Raw genomic sequence first — 24,013 nt, 5'->3', positions numbered from 1 at the left:
GTCAACTATCAGATTCTTTGTGAAAATAATAAAGCACAGATGGTTTTCTACTCTGGATAAGTAGACATAAGAATGTACCAAAAAGGAACGTATTGAAACAAATATGCAGAATTAGAGTTTTCAGCCTTTTTAGAGAAGATAATCAGCTTTCATTAAAGGAAATTATGTAGTATATCAAGTGAATGTAAATTATTTGCATATTCAGGAAACATACTGCAAAGCCCTGCACTTTGCTAATAAGAATAGCTCAGTGATGGTCAATATTGTGGACCTATGAGCTGAAAGGAAGGACTTCTCTGCAGACTGATCAAGGGGAAGGGAGTTCTTGAGTGAGACTAAACAGGGGACCCTGCTTAATTATAAGCTGCTGACTTCCGCTGTTGTGATTCCCACCTGTCATCATCTCCAAACAACTGTCCTTTTCACGGCTGCCATTAGGATTCTCACCTGGTCAGAAGCTGTGCATATATAATCAATGTTAGTGTTACTCCAGAGAATTGCATTCAGGTACAACCAACAGGGGTTGCTTTTTCATTGTTTTTGGCACGTTTTTGTTTTTTTCATTGGGAGACTGTCAAAATAGACCTTTCCTCCATTGTGCCAAAGTTCCTCCGAAACCCTGTTCTCAAAGCCTGCTTCACATCTTTGTTCCTCAGGCTGTAGATAAATAGATTCAGCATGAGACTCACAAAGATACAAACCGCTGCCACAATTTTCCCTTGTCCAACAGACTGCTCAGGGGCTGGTCTCAGATACATGCAGAATAGGGACCCAAAAACCATGGCGGCAGTGATCAGGTGAGAGCCACGGGTGGAGAAGGCTTTGCACTGGCCTTTGCTGGAAGGGATCCTCATGATGGTGGTGAAAATGAAAATGTAGGAGATAAGGATGATGAGTAGGATATAAGGATGGAACGGTGAGGCCCACACACAAATAGAGCCGTCTGCTTTCTGTAAGTGTCTGATCCTGTCAGCATCAGGAGGGGTGGGGCAGCACATAGAAATGGTTGATGAAGTTGTGTCCATAAAAGGATAAGCGGGAGGTCAATAGTACCTGCATTGTGCCCACCATAGTACCCAGAGGTAGGGGGCAGTGACAGGCAGATGCAAAGGGGCCTGGACATTCTGCTGTTGTAGTGTAGGGGATGGCAGAGGGCCACATACCTCTCAGAGGCCATGGTGCCCAGCACGTAATACTGCATAAGGCTGATGAAGATTCGTGGAGAGAACTCTCGTATATTTCCTTTGACCACCCCCATTTACTACTTAAAATTCTTCATCTAACTACTCCTCCTTAGCTGCTTGTCTTTCATCCTCTCACGTTTTTAAAACCGAGGTCTCTGAAACTGGGAACCAAGAAAAGAGAAGGGAAGAAAGATTATCTACATAGCTTTCTGGATTCCATCCTTGAAGTGTTTCTTAAAAATTTTTTGAGGGGAAGGAAACGTTTGCTCTTGAACTGCATTAGTGTAAGGCTGGAAAGAGCCCTGATCACATCATACCTTTGCTGTTACACTTTATTAGTAACAAATATTTTGTCAGTATTAAGCATCTAGTGAATAACTTGATCTGCTTGACCCTGTGGAAATAAAAGTGACCTTTAAATCAAATTTATGGAGGTACATATACTCACAATGAAAGATAGAGATTTTGATTGTATCTTGGCAGTGCGTGCAGCCATGCAATCACAATTGCACTTTTTCAAAGCTGCTGAGCCCTGAGGATGGGGAATGGGAACGGGGCACATAAAATCACCACAGAGGTCAACCTTCTTACCAGATTCTGCCATTTTTACTTGAATAAGCAATCCTAGGTTTATTGCAAGCCTTTGGTTACTTTCCAAAAGTCCGAAGAAGTTGATTTGACCACTCTGCCAGTGTTCTCATTGATTTTACGGAGGAACAGGTTTGGGAGAGGCCATTCCCCTGCTTTTAGGAAGTTCGTTGTTCTCTGTAGTATGTTTTCGGGATTTATTTAAGTTGCGTTAGTCAGGTTTTGTTTTTATTTCCATTATATGTAACAAAGGAAATTTTCAATAACATTGGGGGCCCTGCTCCTGGACTACCAGGAAAGTTATTATTTAAAATTTACCAAGGTCCAGGGGTGCCTGGGTGGCTCAGTTGGTAAGCATCCTACTTCAGCTCAGGTCATGATCTCATGGTTAGTAAGATCGAGCCCCGCATTGGGCTCTGTGCTGACAGCTCAGAGCCTGGAGCCTTTTTCAGATTTTGTGGCTCCCTCTCTCTCTGCTCCTCCCCCACTCACACTCTGTCTCTCTCTGTCTCAAAGATAAATAAACACCAAAAAAAAAATTAAAATTTACCAAGGTCCAAGTGAGTCCGCAAAGGCTCAAAGCATGGGTTGTTTCTCCCCCGAGCACACATCTATCTGCTTCATTAAAAAAATAAAAATAAAGAAATCACCAAGAAGAAGCATCCCAAACATAAAGAAACAAAACAAAACAAAAAGCAAAACCTTCCTGATTCCCCTAAGATTAAAGTCATGCAGCAATGCACATACTAAAAACATAAGATTAGGGTGTAACTTTCTGGAATGTCCTTCATCATGGTAATTTGCAACTCCTTATGTTATATATATACATATGTATATATATATACACACATATATATATACATATGTATATATATATATATGTATATATATATATACATATGTATATATATATGTGTGTATATATATATATATATATATATAGTGTTCCCCCCCTGAGCACTCTCTTCTTTCTGAAGACTGTGTATCTTGGGCATCTGTCCCACCTTGGGCTCAAATAAAACTCGTCTCCTTTCTCTTCCAAATTTTTAAAAAGTTTTGTTCATTTTGTGTCCACATCTGGACATACCACAAATCGTTCGTCTATGCGTCTGCTAATATATGTTTGAGTTTCTTTGTGGATAAGTGCCATCTATTTTCTTGAATAAATACTTGAATAATACTTGTTTCGTCACAGGTTAGTAAGAAACTGTAAGTCTATGAGAAATTTTAGGAGGTAGACCCATTTTCCAAAGCCGCTGAATGACTTTATATTCCCTCAAGGGATGTATTAGGAGAGTTACGTTATTTTGCATTGTCATTTTTGTCTGTTTATTCTCAATCTGTTTTAATTCTTGCTCTTGAGATGGGTGTGAAGAAGCATCCGGATGTAGTTATAATTTGCTTTTCTTGACAATTATAGTGGTCGACATTTTTTTTTCCCTGCTGTTATTGGCTGTTCAGATATCTTTTATGAAGAGCCTGCTCACTTCAGATTCTTTTTTACTGGGCTGGTTATATTTTCATCCCTTAGTTATGGAGGGCTATGCACTTATTCTGGACATAGATCCTTTGTCAGAATTACTTGAGGTGAGTATTTTTTCTAGTCTGCAGTTTTCCTGGTCTTTGTGCTCCTCAAATCACTCACCTATAGTACCTTCTTAGTCTGCAGTCTCACTAGCTGAAGTCACCTTAGTGTTTACAGGGAAAAACAGACTTTCTAATTGGAATTCCCACTCTACCATATTAAAAAAGTGCAAAACCTATCTATCCTTGTCTTCCTTCTTCCAATAGTATTAAAACGGAGGGCTAATTTGGCTAATTGTGCTAAAGATCTCATGCACAGAACTAAGCAGTGTATATATATGTTAGATAGGGATATTGGCCTCAAAGGAGAATTCAGTTCTCAGAGCATCAATTTAAGGTTATACCTGTGAGGAACAAAGACTCTTTTAATTACTTTTTTACAATTATTTTTTAATACTCTACGGAATATACTTAAGAAATACATTATAAATCTTCCCACCTTGATTTTACAAAACATGGTAAATCAGCTTTTTCCAGGTAGGTCACTTTCTACATTGTTTACTAAAAATATGTTATGTTCTTTGTGTGGAGATTTGTATCCCAATAAAGAGGAAAAAATGCATCTAAATGCATTCCGTCTTTATTTTTCTTCATAGCACTTGCTTTTAACTAACATAATGATATATCTCTTTGTCTATGTGTCTAATATCTGTTCATTTTCCTACAATATATGCAGCATGAGGTTGGGGTGTTTGTTCACTGTGGTAACCGCAGAACCTAGGACGGAAAAAACAAATCAGCCTTTACAGTGTAAATGAATAAATGAATGTGTCAATTTACAGAGCAGAAATAATTCTTTATTCTGTAAACTGTTAGCCAAGTATCAAGAGATGAATCTCATAAATAAATGTTTCTGAATGAAATCAAGCCAGACGGCTGTAGATTTAAGGAGAAAATATGGTACTAAAGATTTATCTCCCATGTTATATCTGAAACAATAACCTATCATTGTTCGTGGGACATTAGAAATGCAAGCTCATTTTTGTCCATTTGAATGATGCTAACTAATTACCTGCACCTTTTCTTATTTAAAAAAAAATCTATTTTATTTATTTATTTATTTATTTATTTATTTATTTTAGAGATGAGAGACAGAGCACAAGCACAGGAGGGGCAGAGACAGGCAGGGAAATAGAATCCAAAGTAGGCTCCAGGCTCTGGGCTGTAAGTACAGAGCCTGACACAGGATTTGAACCCACGAACTGTGAGATCATGACCTGAAACGAAGTCAGACGCTTAACAGACTGAGCCAGCTAAGTCCCCCAAATTGAGTTAATCTTTTTTTTTTCTTTTTAATTTTTTAAAGTTTATTTATTTATTTTTTGAGAGAGAGACAGAGCACAAGTGGGGGAAGGGCAGACAGAGAGGGAGACACAGAATTCAAAGCAGGCTCCAAACTGTCAGCACAGAGCCTGATGTGGGCTTGAACCTGTGAACTGTGAGATCATGACCTGAGCCGAAGTTGGAAGCTTAACTGATTGAGCTACCCAGGCAACCTTTCTTGCACCTTTTCATTGCTGAATTTCATCCCACGGGTTTTCTTTTTCTCAAAGTGTGACCAAATTCAAATATTTCAAACTTCCCAGGAGTTCCCTGGGAAGAAAGGCATAAATGTATGAACATGTATATACATAAAATACGTAATATTATACATTAGTAGATACTAATTAATATGAAATGTGCATATATGAATATATATACACAGGAGACAGAGAAAGTGGGTGTATGTTTGGTATTTGAGATATAGGAGAAAAAGACAGTACGGTGACATGTACTAAATATTTATGTAGAAGTTATGATATATTGTTAGAAGAGAAATTTTCTGGTAGATGAATATATCAATGAATAAATGATGAAATGGATGGAATAAATGGAGACTCTGGATCAGATGGAATTTCTCACTTTCTCTGTCACTCTCAGTTTAAAAGGGATAAGAGAATGTCTTCCCCAAACCACACTACAGTGACAGAATTCATTCTCCTGGGACTCACAGACGACCCTGTCCTGGAGAAGATCCTGTTTGGGGTGTTTCTGGTGATCTACCTGATCACGCTGGCAGGCAATCTCTGCATGATTATGCTGATCAGGACCAATTCTCACCTCCAAACACCCATGTACTTCTTCCTTAGCCATCTCTCCTTCGTGGACATTTGCTATTCCTCCAATATCACTCCAAATATGCTGCACAACTTCGTCTCCGACCAGAAGACCATCTCCTATGCTGGATGCTTCACACAGTGTCTTCTCTTCATTGCCCTGGTGATCACTGAGCTTTACATGCTGGCCTCAATGGCATTGGATCGCTATGTAGCCATTTGTAGCCCTTTACGTTACAATACCAGAATGTCTAAGAACGTTTGTATCTCTCTAGTCATGGTCCCCTATATTTATGGCTTCCTTAATGGACTCTCCCAGACACTGCTGACTTTTCACTTGTCCTTCTGTGGCTCCCTTGAAATCAATCATTTCTACTGTGCAGATCCTCCTCTGTTAATGTTGGCCTGCTCTGACACTTATGTCAAAAAGATGGCGATGTTGGTAGTCGCTGGCTTGACTCTGTCAAGCTCTCTCTTCATCATTGTCCTTTCCTACCTTCTCATTATTGCAGCCATCTTGAGGATCCGTTCTGCTGAAGGCAGGCACAAGGCCTTTTCTACTTGTGGTTCCCACTTGACAACAGTCACCCTATTTTATGGAACCCTCTTCTGCATGTACTTAAGGACCCCATCTGAGAAGTCTGTAGAGGAGTCCAAAATAATTGCAGTCTTTTATACTTTCTTGAGCCCAATGTTGAACCCACTGATCTACAGTTTAAGAAACAAGCATGTGATCCATGCTATGCAGCAAATCATTCAGGGAAATCTCTTTCATAAAACTGTAATGTAGCATCTGTTCATTGTAATTACTGAGTGTCTGTAATAACATAGTGGGTCCCTTCACAGGGCAAACCTACTACTCTATAGTCATGATGGAATATTACATAAACTCTCAATGACATTAGCAAATTTCTCCACAAAGTAATAGCTTTAATAAAAATTGTAATGTTGAAACAGTATTTTCCTTAGCAAAGAAATCTCAGAATGTAAATTGTATAGTATCCAATAATTCCTGAAAACACTTCAACGTCTTTATTTTCTTGGGGATAAATATTAGAATTAATTGTTTGATTGGAACATGGGAGATTCATCTCCTCTGAATTATATGGTCTAGAGAGCCATAATGAGGTTCAAAATAGAGTGATTAGTTTTAAACATTTTAAAAGAGAATTATGAAATAATTTATTCTTCAATGAGTGATATAGATCAATGGTCTTGTGCCTGAGTAATCACTGTATTACATTGGGGGAATTTTATTTTATTTTTATTATTTTTTAAACGTTTATTTATTTCTGAGACAGAGAGAGACAGAGCGTGTACAGGGAAGGGTCAGAGAGAGGGAGACACAGAATCCGAAACAGGCTCCAGGCTCTGAGCTGTCAGCACAGAGCCCGACCCGGGGCTCGAACTCACGGACCATGAGATCATGACCTGAGCCGAAGTCGGCCGCCCAACGGACTGAACCACCCAGGCGCCCCGGGGGAATTTTAAATATATGGATCCCCTATAAGTTTAAGCTTTCCATATTTTTTCCCAACCAATATTATAGATATCCTGAAAAAGTTTTGTCTTATTATAAATATTGTTTATGCTTCTCAATTTTGAAAAAAATACTCTCAACACCTGCTTATAAGTTTTCAGAATCATGGATCCAGTTCAATCATAGTATAATAGAAATCTAGATATATATTTCACTTAGTACTTCTGACTTAGATCCAATTTATTCAGACTTAATAAATAGAGTCTATCAATTGGCTCTGTAGACCTAAGATGCCCTGAAACATTCTACAAATGAGCAGTGTGTCTTTATCTTTCTGAGGAGAATACCTGATGTTTACTTTGGTTCATAAAAGTGTCTGTGACTCATTATTTGGTGAATAAGGCTGTTACAGTATTTTCCAAAATTTCTATCGTGAAAAGTAATAGTAAAGAAGTTATATGAAGAGGTGCATAATTCAACACGTTAGCACATGAACCTACGTGTTATTAGTCAAGCTGATGGCTGCATATTGAAATGTAGGTTAAATTTTCTAAAAATTATCTTAAATGTCGGTGTTCTAATATTGCGTGCTCGGATATTAACTAAGATGGCAGTAGTAAATGCTTATGTGAAATCAATTCCTATATTTACAGTAATGTATTCAAATGCTTTTCCAGAACAATACTTAAATGACCTGCAGTTTTAGTAAGTTAGGCTCCATTCTTAGGTCTCAGTTGAATGAATAAGGCTGATTCTTTCAACAATGTTTGCCATATACAAATTAAAAAAACAAACTGATGTGAGGCAATGACATTTATTGGTGACATTTCCTACTCCAGTGGGCAACTTCTGTTTGTATTTTATTTTTATTTATTTATTTATTTTTAAATTTTTCTTTAATGTTTATTTATTTTTGAGACAGAGGGAGACAGAGCACGAGTGAGGGAGGAGCAGAATCTGAAACAGGCTCCAGGCTCTGAGCTGTGAACACAGAGCCTGATGCGGGGCTCGAACCCATGAACCGTGAGATCGTGACCTGAGCCGAAGTCGGCTGCTTAACCGACTAAGCCACCCAGGCGCCCCTTCTGTTTGTATTTTATTATATTTTTCTCAATGATTTGATATGCATACATATTCTTATAATTCCTGAGACACAATTGGAATCATTTGCCCTATACAAGTTTGAATCCTAAGTTTTCACTTGATAGTGTAATGTTTGTATTTTCATACAGACTAAATATTTTTAGTGAACACCACTTTTAAAGTATTATACAGAAAATTCGACCATACTTGAAATTAGGTACAAGAATATTGCATATGAATTGTAGAAAAGTAAATTGGAAAATACTAAAGGGTTTTTCAATTTTGGAACAAAATTCAAATTAAATTTTGAAAAAAAAAGCAAAACGTACTTGTAATCTCTTATTATAATGAATTTGGTGCACCTTCTTTGCATACAGTTTGTCTTGCAAGCTTCTGTCATATTGTATCCTATTATTGCAAGGATTAACTCATATCTCCATGAACATGCTTGATTGTTTTTTTAGGATGGGGAATTGCTGCATTTAATGCTCTGAATATGGCTTTTGCTATTTTTTAAACTTTTTGTTAATTTTTTTCTGTGGGTAAATTTTTCTCTGGGAGTCATCAACTTAGTCATAAGCACTTATGACTAGTTATTATATTAATTATTAATTAATGTCTATTCATGTCTATTTATTAATTCATGTCTATTTATTCATGTCTGGACATGTCTATTCATGTCTAATTATTAATATTTGGGCATATCATTTAAGATTGTTTGTCTTCTTTGTTGTCTCAACTGCACTCTTAGGAAAGGAATATGTTTTAATTGGAACAGAAGAATAATTGAAACAGACTTTTAAGTAATAAAAGACATACATCAGTTTGATGATTGCTGTTCATGTTATTTCTGATGATTCCTCATATGAAGAATATTCACATTTTTATGGGAAAATTTTTTTAAATTTTGTTTTGTGGCCTCTCTGCCACCTAAAATTAAATAAGCAAGCATCTCTGTATGTTATTCATTTTTCCTGGCCATATTTTGTAGGAATATGTTGAATTTTTCTAAATAAAATTTTATTGCGCACTGTGATATTATATAACCTTTCCCTTCATATTTTAACCTGTTTCCTCTTTTTTTTTTAATTAAGAAATTCCTTTGAGTTAAGATACTGTGTAATATTTGTTTCAGGTGTTGAATCTAGTGATCCTTCCCTTACATACAACTCCTAGTGCTCACCACAAGTACTCTCCTTAATACCCATGCTTCATTGAAACCATTCCCCACATACCTCCCCTCCCGTAACCCTCAGTTTGTTGTGCATAATTAATAACCTGTTTTCTGGTTTGCTTCTGTTTCTTCTTTTCCCCTATGTTTATCTGTTTATTAAGTTCCACATATGAGTGAAATCATATGGTATTTGTCTTTAACTGACTTATCTGATTTTGCATAATACTCTCTAATCCCATCCATGTCAGTGCAAATAGCAAGATTTCATTCCTTTTTATGGCTGAGGAATATGCCATTATACACACACACACACACACACACACACACACTAACTTCTTTATCTATTTATTAGTTGATGGACATTTGGGTTCTTTCCATAGTTTGGCTATGTTGGTAAGGCTGCCACAAACATTGGGGTGCATCTATCTTTCCAGATCAGTATTTGTATTCTTTGAATGACTACCTGGTAGCACAATTTCTGGATCATAGGGTAGTTCTGTTTTTAACTTTTTGAGGCTACTTCATCCTGGTTTCCAGAGTCCCTGCACCAGTTTGCATTCCCACCAACAGTACAAGAGGGTTTCTCTTTCTCTGCATCCTCTCCAACATCTGTTGTTTCTTGGGGTGTTAATTTTAGCCATTCTGACAGGTGTGAGGTGGTATCTCGTTGTGGTTTCGGACTTGTATTTCTCTGATGATGAGTGATGTGGAGCATCTTATGTGTCTGTTAGCCATCTGGATGTCTTCTTTGGGCAAGTATTTATTCATGTCTTCTGCCTAGTTCTTAACTGGATTATTTGTTTTTGGGTACTGGGCTTTATAAGTTTTTATATATTTTGGATACTAACCCTTTATCAAATATGTCCTTTGCAAATATCTTCTCACATTCTGTAGGTTGCCTTTTAGTTTCATTGATTGTTTCCTTTGCTGTGCAGAAGCTTTTTAATTTGATGAAGTCCCAATAGTTCATTTTTCCTTCCGTTTCCTTTGCCTCAGGAGACATACCTAGTAACAAGTTGTGGTGGCCAAGGTTAAAGAAGTTGCTGCCTGTGTTCTTGCTAGGATTTTGATGGTTTCCTGTCTCACACTTAGGTCTTTCATCCATTTTGAATTTATTTTTGTGTATGGTGTAAGAAAGTGGTCCAGGTTCATTCTTTATGTTGCTGTCCAATTTTCCCAATATCATTTGTTGAAGAGAATGTCTTTTTTCCATTGGATACTCCTTCCTGCTTTGTTGAAGATTGTTGGCCAATGTAGTTGTGGGTTCATTTCTGGTTTTTCTGTTCTATTCCATTGATCCATGTGTCTATTTTTCATCACTACAGTTTTGTAATATAACTTGAAGTCTAGGATTGTGATCCCTGCAGGTTTGCTTTTCTTTTTCAAGATTGTTTTGGCTATTGCGTATCTTTTGGGGTTTCACACAAATTTTAGGATCATTTGTTCTAGCTTTGTGCATAATGCTGGTTATGTTTTCACCGACATTGCATTCAATGTGTAGATTACCTTTGGTAGAATAGACATTTGAACAATATTGGTTATTTCAATCTATGAGCCTGGAATATTTTTTCCCATTTTTGTATCACCTCAGTTTCTTTCATCACTGTTTTATAGTTTTCAGAGTACAGACATTTTACCTCTTTGGTTAGGTTTATTCCTAGGTATCTAATTGTTTTGGGTGCAAATGTAAGTGGGACGGATTGATTTCTCTCTCTGCCGCTTCATTATTGGTGTATAGAAATGCAACAGATTTCTGTACATTTATTTTATGTCTTGCAACTTTACTGAATTCATGTATCAATTTTAGCAAATTTTTGCTGGAATCTTTTTAGATTTCTATATAGAGTATCATGCCAATCTTCAAAGAGTGAAAGTTTGACTTCTTCCTTGCTGATTTGTATGCTTTTATTTTTTTTTGTGGTCTGGTTGCTTAGACTAGAACTACCAGTAATATGCTAAATAACAGTGATGAGGGGTGACATCCCTGTCTTGTTCCTGACCTTAGTGAAAAAGCTCTTATTTTTTTCCTATTGAGGATGATATCAACTGTGGGTTTTTCAAATATGGCCTTGATGATGTTGATGTATGCTCTCTCCATCCCTACTTTGTTGAGGGATTTTATCATGAATGCATGGTGTATTTTGTCAAATGCTTTTTCTGCATCTATTTATAGGATCATATGGTTCTTATCCTTTTTTTTTTATTAATGTGGTTTATCACACTGATTGATTTGTGAATGTTGAACCACCCTGCAGCTCAGGCATAAATCCCACTTGACTGTGGTGAATGATTCTTTTAATGTACTGTTGGATTTGATTTGCTTGTATCTTGCATATATATATATATATATATATATATATATATATATATATTTATGATATGCATCCATGTTCATCAGGGATACTGGCCTGTAGTTCTCCTTTTCCGTGGAGTTTTTGTCTGGTTTTGGAATTGGGATAATGCTGGCCTTCTGGAATGAGTTTGGAAGTTTTCCTTCCATTTTTATTTTTGGAATCGTTTGAGAAGAATAACATTTAACACTGCTTTAAATGTTTGGTAGAATTCCCCTCGGAGGCCATCTGGCACTGGACTTTTGTTTGTTGGGAGATTTTTGATTACTGATTCAATTTCTTTGCTTGTGATTTGTCTGTTCCAATTTGTATTTCTCCCTGTTTCAGTTTTAGTTGTTTGTAGTTTTCTAGGAATTTATCCATTTCTTCCAGATTGCCCAATTTGTCGGCATATAATTTTTCATAATATACTCTTATAATTGCTTGTATTTCTGTGGTGTTGGTTGTTGGTTGCTATTTCTCCTCTCTTATTCGTGATTTTATTTATTTGGGTCCTTTCTCTTTTCTTTTTTATAGGTCTGGCTAGGGGGTTTATCAATTTTATTAATTTTTTCAAAGAAAGCCCCTGGCTTCATTGATCTGTTCTATTGTTTTCTGTTTGTTTGTTAGTTTCTATATGTCATTTATTTCTGCTTTAAACTTTATTGAGCTTCTTATTCTGGCTGCAGGCTTTATTTGTTTTTATTTTTCTAGCTCCTTTAGGTGTAAGGCTAGGTTGTTTATTTGAGATGTTTTTGCTTCCTTGATAGGCCTGTAATGCTACACACTTCCCTCTTATGACAACTTTTGCTGCACCCCCGATTTTGGACTGTCATGTCTTTAGTTTTATTAGTTTCCATGTTTTTTTTTTTAATGTTTTTTTTTTTTTAATTTCCTGGTTGACCCATTGATTCATTAGTAGTATGTTGTCTAATCTCCATATATTCGTGGTCCTTCCAGATTTTTTCCTGTGGTTGACTTCAAGGTTCATGGTGTTGGGGTCAGAAAATGTACATGGTATGATCACAATCTTTTTGTCTTTGCTGAGGCCTGACCTATTTGTGACCTAATCTGTGATCTATGTTGGAGAATATCTCATGTGTACTTGAAAAGAATGTTTATTCTGGGGCACCTGGGTGGCTCAGTCATTTGAGCATCCAGCTTTGGCTCGGGTCACTATCTCACCACTGGTGAACTCAACCCCCGCGTCGGGCTCTGTGCTGACAGCTCAGAGCCTGGAGCCTGCTTCGGATTCTGTGTCTTCCTCTCTCTCTGCCCCTCTCCTGCTCCTGCTATCTCTTTCTCTAAATAAACAGTAAAAATGTTTTTAAAAATTTAAAAAAAGAAAGAAAAGAATGTTTATTCTGCTGCTTTAGGATGAAATGTTCTTAATGTATCTGTTAAGTTCATCTGGCCCAGTGTGTCATTTAAAGCCATGGCTCCCTTGTTGATTTTTTTGCTTCATCTATCCACTGATGTAAGTGTGGTGTTAAAATCCCCCACTGTTATTGGTTTATTATTAATGAGTTCCGTTATGTTTGTTATTAATTGTTTTATATATTTGGGGGCATAAGTATCTACAAATGTTAGAACTTCTTGTTTGACAGTCCCCTTTATTATAATATTACAATAATATTATAATAATATTACAATAATATTATAATAATCTTATAATATAGAGCCCATCATCTCTTGTTACATTTTTGGTTTAAAATCTAGTTTGTCTGATACAAGTGTTGCTACTTTGGCTTTATTTGATGTCCATTTCCATGATAAATGTTTCTCCATCCCATCACTTTCAATCTGCAGATGTCTTTAGGTCTAAAACAAGTATCTTTTTGGCACATATAGATGTTAACCCATTTCATCATAATATTTTTAAGCAATCCTTTATTATCTCACAAATGTATGATGTTATCTTCATTGTATAATTAGATGAAATACTTCTGTTTCTTATTTGTTCACATCATTTAAAATACATATAGATGTAAATACATCTAACAATAAGTTCTTACAATTAATATAAATATAAAATATGTTCCAATTGCTAGTAAAAATTCCATCTTCATTATTTTTCCTTATAAAAGTTTTTGTAGGAAATGCAAATCAGATGCTTCTAGTTATCCAAGATTTTTAACCTGGCATTTATGCATAAGATGGTTTCATTCATGAAGTACAGGAAAATATATACATAAAATTCAAATATGGCTATGCATACAAGACATATCTGCAGTAAATTATTTGAAGAATGAATAAACATGTCTTGGTATGAATAGGAGTGTTATGGCTTAGTCCTCACGCCTGACTGGGAGATGTATGGAATTATGGCATAGACAGTTCTGCTTAGGATGAAAGGAGATGAGTGAATTAAGACTTTTTTTTTTCCAGAAAGGCAGAGAGATGCTGGTGGCCTATAAATGATGAGCAAGAATGCGGTTTTATCTATAACCATTGTGCATTACTTAACACTTTTATATAAACATTTGAGTTTTGTAACATTGCCAGTGTCCATAATGCCACATATTTTTTTGCAGATATGTAAACACAGAATTTTATCCCTAGCTAAATTTCCCTTTTGCCAACAATTATTCCCCCCCAAAGAACCGACATGCCCACACCGAGCCCTCAGCTGTGAGTCATTCAATCACTGGAAACAAATTGTGTGTTGATTAGAATTATAATAAATCCTGAAAATTTCAACAATCAGAAAAATGTTTCTGAGCTTAATAGTAGTAGGAAAAGTTCGCGACAGAAAGTTAATCTGTTTGACTATAAAATATTTAAAATAAGCAGCACTCCAGGTGCCTCGGTGGCTCAGTTTGCTAAGCATATGACTCCTGGTTTTGGCTCAGGTCATGATTTCACAGCTTTTTGAGTTCGAGGGCCAGGTTTGCCTTTGTGCTGGCAGTGCAGCCTCCCTCTCTCTCCCTCTCTCTGCCCCTCTCCCACTCACATTATCTCTCCCTCTCTCTCAAAATAAATAAATAAATAAAGTTAAAAAATAAATAGGTAGCACTCAATAATTGGGCAAAGATTTTGCCACAAAGAGAATAAAGTGGTAAAAGTGTTAAGGTGTGATAAGTTCCTAGAAATCAGTTGAATCACTAACCCCAACACATAAATAAATGCTACAAGCTGTGAATGGAACTTTGATAAATCTAAGCATGCTAAAAATGGATGAGTAGCAAGTTTGGTAATGAAAACATGAACTAAGATACTCATTTGTGGGGGCGCACCTGGGTGGCTCAGTCAATTAAGCATCCAAATTTGGCTCAGGTCATGATCTCACAGTTCTTGGGTTCAAGCCCTGTTGGGCTCTGTGCTGAGAGCTTGGAGCCTGCAGCCTGCTTCAGATTCTCTGTCTCCCTCTCTCTCTTCGCCTCTCCCCTGCTTGTGCTCTCTGTCTCAAAAACAAAACAAAACAAAACAAAACAAAACAAAAACATTTAAAAAAGGATACTCTTGAATGTCAGTTAAGAGAGTTCTAAAGGACCAGCACTTCCATATATTGTTAGTGTCAGGAAAAATAACAATTCACAGTGTTTCTGGAAATCAATTTAACGTTAGGTTTTCAGGAGTATTAAAGATGTTTGTCCACTTTTATTCAGCTATTCCAATTGTAAGAATGCGCTGAAGGCCTAAAAAGATATTTTGAGAGAATTTTCATAGTAATGTTTCAAAAGTCTATCAACCCAAAGAAAGTTCCACCAAATGAAGAATTCTTCTTGTGCTGTAACATCATCATCACAACAGCGAGAAGTACCGTGTCATGGAGATGAAGTAAAACAAATTTCGGTTCTAATAAACTGATGCACCAATGTTCTCTGTGATGATTTTATATCTACTGTATTCACACATACACACAATGAAATGACACTCACAATGCTTTTGAGGAGAAAGGAAAACTTGAGCACCCATTTGGTGGTGGCGACGATACATGTCACTCCGTCCAAAAGGAAAGACAGAAAGAAGTAAGATTAAAACTGTAGAAACTTATCTTCATGTAATAACCGATCAGAAGCTGAAACTTACTTGGAGAAAGATTTTCCTAAAGAGAGAAAAATAAAAACTGCTGGAATGTTAAAAGGAAAAGATGTACTAAATGTGTCATATCAATGGTAAGCTATATTAATTCACTTAAGTAAAGCCCAAGTTCAAAAAGTATCAAGCAATCAGGAATATGGCTGTGCTACGAGTTAGTTGCAAAATACTAAAGCCAAATTTCCACGCTTAGAATAGCTGCTATTTTAAAAATAGTTTATGGGTAGACATGAACGGAAGAAAGGTAATATGCAGAATCACAGAGCAAGTAATTGTCAATAAGGTAGGAACAGAATCATAAAAGCCTCTAATGGAGGCCATGAAATTTCTATCTCCAGGATGGGTTTCGCCCATTCCTATAGGTATCTGCTTTGATTAAGGAAAACTATTGAAACAAATGTGTTGGTTAATTAAGACGTCAACTATCAGATTCTTTGTGAAAATAATAAAGCACAGATGGTTTTCTACTCTGGATAAGTAGACATAAGAATGTACCAAAAAGGAACGTATTGAAACAAATATGCAGAATTAGAGTTTTCAGCCTTTTTAGAGAAGATAATCAGCTTTCATTAAAGGAAATTATGTAGTATATCAAGTGAATGTAAATTATTTGCATATTCAGGAAACATACTGCAAAGCCCTGCACTTTGCTAATAAGAATAGCTCAGTGATGGTCAATATTGTGGACCTATGAGCTGAAAGGAAGGACTTCTCTGCAGACTGATCAAGGGGAAGGGAGTTCTTGAGTGAGACTAAACAGGGGACCCTGCTTAATTATAAGCTGCTGACTTCCGCTGTTGTGATTCCCACCTGTCATCATCTACAAACAACTGTCCTTTTCACGGCTGCCATTAGGATTCTCACCTGGTCAGAAGCTGTGCATATATAATCAATGTTAGTGTTACTCCAGAGAATTGCATTCAGGTACAACCAACAGGGGTTGCTTTTTCATTGTTTTTGGCACGTTTTTGTTTTTTTCATTGGGAGACTGTCAAAATAGACCTTTTCTCCATTGTGCCAAAGTTCCTCCGAAACCCTGTTCTCAAAGCCTGCTTCACATCTTTGTTCCTCAGGCTGTAGATAAATAGATTCAGCATGAGACTCACAAAGATACAAACCGCTGCCACAATTTTCCCTTGTTCAACAGACTGCTCAGGGGCTGGTCTCAGATACATGCAGAATAGGGACCCAAAAAACATGGCGGCAGTGATCAGGTGAGAGCCACGGGTGGAGAAGGCTTTGCACTGGCCTTTGCTGGAAAGGATCTTCATGATGGTGGTGAAAATGAAAATGTAGGAGATAAGGATGATGAGTAGGATATAAGGATGGAACGGTGAGGTTAATCTCCACACACAAACAGAGCCGTCTGCTTTCTGTAAGTGTCTGATCCTGTCAGCATCAGGAGGGGTGGGGCAGCACATAGAAATGGTTGATGATGTTGTGTCCATAAAAGGATAAGCGAGAGGTTAATAGTACCTGCATTGTGCCCACCATAGTACCCAGAGGTAGGGGGCAGTGACAAGGCAATGCAAAGGGGCCTGGACATTCTGCTGTTGTAGTGTAGGGGATGGCAGAGGGCCACGTACCTCTCAGAGGCCATGGTGCCCAGCATGTGATACTCCATAAGGAGCAGAATCACAAAAACAAAACATTGGGCCAGACACCCCATGCAGGAAATGGTTTTCTTCTCTGGTAGAAAATTACCAAGCATCTGAGGTGAGATGTTAGTAGAATACAAAATATCCACGCATGTAAATGGGTGAGGAAAAAGCACATGGTGTTTTGCAGCCGTGGAGTGAACCTGATTAATGCAATGAATCCGACGTTCTCTGTCAGAGAGCTGAGGCAAATCAGGAGAAACACCACAAAAAGGATGGGCTGCAGCCCTGGTTGGCTTGTGAGTCCTAGCAGGATGAACTCAGTTGCCTCAGTGCCATTTTGTTGGGGAAGTTTGTCCATCATCATATTCTCTGATAAGAGAATAATTTTTCAGATATAAATCCAGAAATAAACTGCATTCATTTCAAGACTAAACAAAGTAAATGGGCACTAAAACAAAGTCAGGTTTGGAAAGAGAGGTGTAAATAGGTTGTTATTTGCCCCAGTGATAGAAGAGTTGCAGCAGGTGCCTTGAGGTGGTTGGTGGTGAAATGGACAATATATTTGAAGTCCATGCACCTGCCATGCTGACTGCTTTGCCACTCTCACCTCACAGCTAGCACATGCAGAATTCGACTTAGCTCATTGGTGTCCCTGATTAGGCTGTGGTATCACAACCACTGGTGCTCCAACATGGCTACTGCCATTGTCTGATCACGACATAAAGCTTCATCAGGAAATCAGGAGACGGGGTGATGCTCTGTAGACTGGTTGTATTGTTGTCAACAAGGGCCAAACTTCTGTAATTGGAGTAGAATATACTCTTGAGAGCCTGTTGTGTATGTATCGATGTTCAGTTTCTTCCTCATTTCTTCCTTATTCTCTTACAGCAACATAGGTTTCTTGGTGTCTTTTCCATCTCAACTCCTTTCAAACCAGCCACTCAGAGTCTGGGTTGTTTCCTCACCTAATATCCCTTTTGATCTCATGGTCTCTTTTTATCTCATAATATCCCAATATCCATGATTATTTTATATTATATATGTCATGTTCATATTTCATTTTATCTCATGCCTTTGATTTCATACCTTATATCTAAACTATCAGGAAGTCTTATCTGCTATACCTTCCAAAGATTATGCATGGAATCTTAAAACAGCTTGTCAGCATTTTCTCTGCTGTCAGTTAGGTCTAAGATAAAATTCTCTCTCTAGTCCTTTTTCTTTTGCCACATTGTCCTTCTAGTGTTTTTTTTTTTTTTTAAACATCTTGAGCACAATCGTATCTCAGGACCTTTGCATATGCTCATCCCTCTGCTTTGAAATTTCTTCTACCAGGCCTTTGAGTCACTCATGGCATCACCTCATTTAGATCTCTCAAGTTAAGTTCCGCTCCAAATAGCTCTTTAATCATGGACCATGATCTATTTTTCCTCATTTATCACTTCTGAAATGATTATTTATTTACATAAATAATTATTACATAGTTTTTAATCTGTCCTCTATTAAAATGTTAGCCACAGGAGGGCAAGAACTTTATTTTTTGCCACATCCCTAGAACCTGGGCCAATACCTACATCGTTTGATACAATAATCATTAGTTGAACAAACGGATGAATCAATGAGGTAAGTTTGCCAACTCACATCCGCTGATTTTTCATGATGTGTAGATGTCTCACCTCTGTGATGTACCAGTGTAGACTGAGTTGCTACAAAAATTCTAGCTACCATATCTGATTTGTTTTTATAACACAAACTAGTGATAATGGCATCTGACCCAAAACCTTTTTAATTGATGATTAAAATTTGCAGGTTGGACTGTTAGAAAGAGTTGGAAGTTGACTCAGGACAGAAAACATAAATTGCCTTTAATTTTTAAAGCCAGGAGGATATTAAAAGTTTATACATTTTAAAGAATAACTCCATTGCTTATAACAATGATATATTCACAAATATAACACTTCAATCAGTGATTATCAACTCTGGCTTCATGTTATATTCAGATGGGGAATATTTGAGAGCATTGATACTGGGATCACAGCTCAGCTCAGGTGAGGTATACACATTGGCATACTTTTTAATAAACTTTCCACATGATTTTAATGTACAGCTAGGGTTAAAGCACTGAGTGAGACAGTTGTTATGATCTGTTTAAACTAAATAAAAGAGGTTTTATCACATGTTTTTACCCTCTGCTAGTTTATACTTTCTCCTTAGAGAAGATCCTGATGTATCACCACAAAGTTTCCCTAAGTATAGAACTTGCCATCATCATGCACACAAAAATTTTCCCCATTAGTTTGAAGAAGGAAACACCCCTTCCTCTGACTTTAGCTCTAGTAGTATTCTGTTGGTTTTTTAGAACCTTGAAAAGAGATTATCTTACCAAGAGTCTCCATGATCCCAACTCAAGTTTTCTTGCATTCATAAATAGAAGGAAAAAGAGGTAAGCCTTATTATTAATGATCACACCATTCTGTTATTTACTGCATAAGGTCCAGGGTTTTCTTTCTTGGATACACGTGGAGAAACACTTACTGTGGAAGTAAATTTGGTATAGTTATAATCCAAATTATAAGCTGAAGTGAAGGAGTAGAAGAGAACTCATGTGTTCATATTCTCACTTAAGTGTTCAGTGTTCAAAAAATGCCAGCACAGATTTTGTTCAATGGCATCTAAGACTTTTTCAGTCACACGTCACATAGCATAGCCCACAATGCCATGGGCCTCTGCCAGATGGGTGCATTCCACGTTGTTAAGAGACCCTTCTTCCTCTGTCATTCAGTGCTCTCATTCCAATAGAAAGATTAGTGAGAAAGTGAGAGGAATGAGAGTAATCCAAAAGAAGAGAATAACTAAAAGGATAAAATCATTACAGTTCAAATAACAGATTTGCCAAAAAGAACCACAATTATGCTTAGCTTAGGTAGGAATTAAAGGTCTATGAACAATATGGGGACGGGGGACAAACAAACAAAAAAACCCTTCAATCCCTAATGAATCTTTTCTGATAACTTTGGTTAAATGGGATCCTTTAGCTCAAAAGTCAATAAAATCCATTGCAGTGTTGGAAAAGGACAGAAACACAGTAAAGAAGGAATTCCTATATGACTCAGTTGGTAGAGCATGTGACTCTTGATCTCGGGGTCATGAGTTCCAGCCCCATGTTGGGCATAGAGTTCACTTAATAACATGTGTTATATATATAACACAGTAAAGAAAAGTATATTCCCCTTGAACAAAACAATTTAAATCTGTTTTGATCATTCTGGTCGCAACAATGCCATCATATTTCAGTGCAAGCTTGAATTGAGTAAATCTATGAGAAGCTCCTTCAAATGAATAAGGGGAGGTGTTCACATTTATGTTTTTCTTTCTCACCCTTAACCTTACACTCATTTACCTAAATCCTTTAAAATATTTCTCTTAATAAAAACTATAGGAAATCATTACACTTGTATGGAGTGAAAGTACATTTTCTTGTGCGAATGTCTAAGTCTCTAGTCTTGGAGGAGGAAAGGTTAAGAGGGAAGGGTGAGGTACGGACTTTTTGAATTCCAAGAACTGGCTGAAGCTCGGTGTGTAAGTCTATTCTAAATCTTAGCTGTATTATGAAATGGATCTGTAACCAATTTCGAGATGGTTGCAAGGCCTGACCTCTTAACACATTACCAGTCACCTGCTGTCTTTGTCAGAAAGAGTCGGAGTCTGCCTGCCTATGGTTTTGTCTTAATGTGTCAATTTTTATAATCCCTGCTAGTTCCATTTTATGTTCAAAAGAGGAGATACTAAGATATCAAACAATATTAGGAGTTCTTGATTTTCAGACTTGCCTGTGGAGGGATAGTGATTTCCTAGCCTCCTGGAAGGTCCCAAGGTAGGAGGATTCATACTTGGATGACTAACTCTGGATGACTCCTCTCTGAAGCATTCATCAGGAAATCACCTAGGGGACATCATTAGGATTCCCTCTGGAGGTCTTTACAAAAGTCACTTCTCAGTGGATCGGATCCTCATTTATGGGTTAATCATTAAATGAATGCGGTATCTTTCATTAAATGCAAGAACACATGGTACCAATTTTGATACTGAGATTTCTCCTAGGGTAGGTAATAAGGTATTGCATCCTTTGTAACGAAAAGGTCTTTGTCGTGACTCTGCTCATCGTATCCTCAGCTGGAATAGTTGTTTCCCCTTGTGAATGCCACTGGTGGTTTTCCCTGTCTCTCTTGTTGTACTTACTACTTTTGTAACCTTTCTATTTCTTTTACAAGATTGTCAGTGCTCTGAGGACAGAATGAATGTCAATTTCAGTTGACATCTCCGGAACAGATCCATACAATATTTTGGGTGCACAGTTGATGTTTAATGGAGAGGTACTGATGAATACCTAAGCAGTGATGCTAGGAGGAGCGTTGTGACTTAGTGGTGTTCCATGTAAACAGCAGCTTGTCTCATTTTCACTAGGATCAACCTAAGATCATTTTTTCCTGTGAATTAAATGGCAAGTTGCAGGGAGTGAGTTTTTAGACTCTCAGATCTAATTGAAAGGTTAGTTTGAATCAAACTAGTTCAAGTAGACTTGTTGGCATGGACTGCTTATACAACGGTAGGTTTAGTTTATGATTCCTGCTCATACAATATTTCTTCTTTGAATTTTATTTACATTATAATTTGAAATCAGAGTAAATTCCTAGTACTTCTGAGCCAGGTTCATAATAATACCATTATAAATAAGAAAAAAATAATAGTATTTTATCTTTTATATGATTGAGCCAAATTTTCCTCATCTGAAGTCCATCTACCATTAGTGCTTGACATAAAAATGTAGATTATGACAGAGAGAAAGTAAAGAGCCCAAAGCCTGGTACTTTGGCATAGGCATACTAATGAGTGAATAAAAAAAAAGAAAAAGATGATTTAAGGCCTTAGGAAATAACTCTGAGACTGGCTCTCTTTGCTGTGGGCTTTGACCTTGAATCAACTTGTCAGGCAGCCAAGGCAAAGTAGACTGTGGGCCCACCTAACGTAAATAGTGCTCCTTGGATTTGACTTAATGTTCCAACAGTTTCTTTGGTTTCCATGGGGGTATGGACTATCCCCAAATTTCCAAATTTCCTTCATCTCCTTGTAGGGGAATGTGAAAATATCACACAAAGGTGGGAACCTGAGATGTGTTGCATCAGCGAGGCTGAGTACTACACAGGAGCGTTCCCAGGTCATGTCTACAAGAGTCTAAGGGGCAGATTTAAGTTACAGGAGGGGCTGTAGTCCCCTGAAGAGCCAAGGTACAGCTGGGTCAGTAGGGAAGATTAGCAGGCTGTGTCCAGCCAAGAGAAATTAAGGACTACAAGATGCACTTGTCCTGGTAGAGGACAGCAGAGCAACCATGTAGATCGGAAGCCAAAGAAGGCCAAAGAGAAGCACAAACATAACGGATGCAGATCAAAGCCTCTTTTCACCAGTGATAAGAGGCCTCATAAGTCATAAAACGGGGGAAATCATTAAAATATGAAGGACTTGGCCTTTCCCTAAAGAGAAAGAGCAACCAAAGAGTTATTAACATTTTGATGGCTCTAAGTCCAAAGTTGCTTTTTAAAAGAAAATCATACTTCACAAGTCTACATGCTATGGAATTATATCCTGACACAAGGATTCAGGTAACATGACAACTAAAGATAGATATTTTGTCATTAAATTTTCTTCTGAAAATATAAGAGAGAAACACGCAAAATATTTATTTACCAGTTGCCATGAACATGTGAAGAGTAAATAAAAGAACTTTACTTGTCAGGTGGGTCAAAAATCTTGCTAGGTGAAAAAAAATAAGCAACAACAAACCCTATATATACTCCTTGTCATTCTGAAAGTGCTTTTCTGCCTAATTGATCTGTTGAGATGGGTCAAAGCTTGAATATATTATAATTATCCCTTATACTTTATAACACAGTATTAAATCCATGCTACCATCAAATCCTTCATGAATTATGCTAGTAGAAAGAAATTATGTTTTCATGTTTAGTTAAGATATTGTTTTTCCTCCCTTAAGGTGATACATTGTATTTATTGTGGAAATTTGAATTGCTTACCAATCAACTGACCTATTGTTGAGACCTTGAATATGTTTTGACCGTCAACTTCCACATTATACACTCTGTATACATGCTTTGATCGTTGAAATTATCTCTGCATTTTCTTAAATTCATCTGGGCAGATATAATGAACTGGTTTTATAGCAGATTCACCATGAAAAACACACTGTATCTTGTTTTCCCCCATCCCTGCTCAATGTAATTGTCTCCAGAGGAAGAGGTAGACAATTACAGGGAATTATTAAAGCAACATTTTCACATTTACTTTACGTTATCTGCACCTACAACACATTTGAGACTCAGATAGTGTGGAAGATACTCTCATCTCTTGAGTATTTATGAGGAATACAAGTCACTAGTGTGCTAAGCATTTTAAAATAAATATCCATCTTCATTACCACAAATAGGCAAAGAACATTTGACATTTACAATATTTCTGTGATGCAGATATAATTTATTTCTTAAGCTGAAAGTCCTGACACTCAGAAAAATGGAATATTTTTTTCCTATGAACACAGAGCTAGGATTCAGGTAAAATATTATTTGCTTAGATATTTCTCTGAGAACATTTCAGCCCATATGGACTTGTTAAGGCTAATAATGAATGTTTATGGGTAATTATGCTTCAGACATTCTTGAAAATTATAAATATACACACATACACACACAGGTTTCTTATGGAGAAGACTGAACTATTAGAAGCACCAAAAACCTTTATAGTTTCCAGGCAAAAGGATTGGGTCTAGTACTAGATTGATAGTGT

At 37.0% G+C, this 24,013-nt stretch overlaps 1 protein-coding gene and 2 pseudogenes across 1 annotated transcript; 1 reads left to right on the top strand and 2 right to left on the bottom strand.

Moving 5' to 3' along the window:
- Positions 1–560: 560 nt before the first annotated feature.
- Positions 561–1,258, bottom strand: LOC102961421 (annotated as a pseudogene).
- A 4,036-nt stretch (positions 1,259–5,294) lies between these two features.
- On the top strand, positions 5,295–6,242 carry LOC102961130 (olfactory receptor 5M10). Its single transcript, XM_007088830.2, has one exon. The coding sequence runs from the start codon at positions 5,295–5,297 to the stop codon at positions 6,240–6,242; it is 948 nt and encodes a 315-aa protein (XP_007088892.2).
- A 10,295-nt stretch (positions 6,243–16,537) lies between these two features.
- LOC122231505 lies at positions 16,538–17,519 on the bottom strand (annotated as a pseudogene).
- Positions 17,520–24,013: the final 6,494 nt, after the last annotated feature.

The sequence above is a fragment of the Panthera tigris genome, chromosome D1, assembly GCF_018350195.1.
Source record: "Panthera tigris isolate Pti1 chromosome D1, P.tigris_Pti1_mat1.1, whole genome shotgun sequence".
Classification (NCBI taxonomy): Eukaryota; Metazoa; Chordata; class Mammalia; order Carnivora; family Felidae; genus Panthera; species Panthera tigris.
Note: the sequence above shows the minus strand (reverse complement) of the source record. Positions and strands in the feature narration are given on the sequence as shown.

Bases quoted from the DNA above. Each gene is read 5' to 3' on its own strand.
- LOC102961130 (XM_007088830.2), top strand. From the start codon at position 5,295: ATGTCTTCCCCAAACCACACTACAGTGACAGAATTCATTCTCCTGGGA.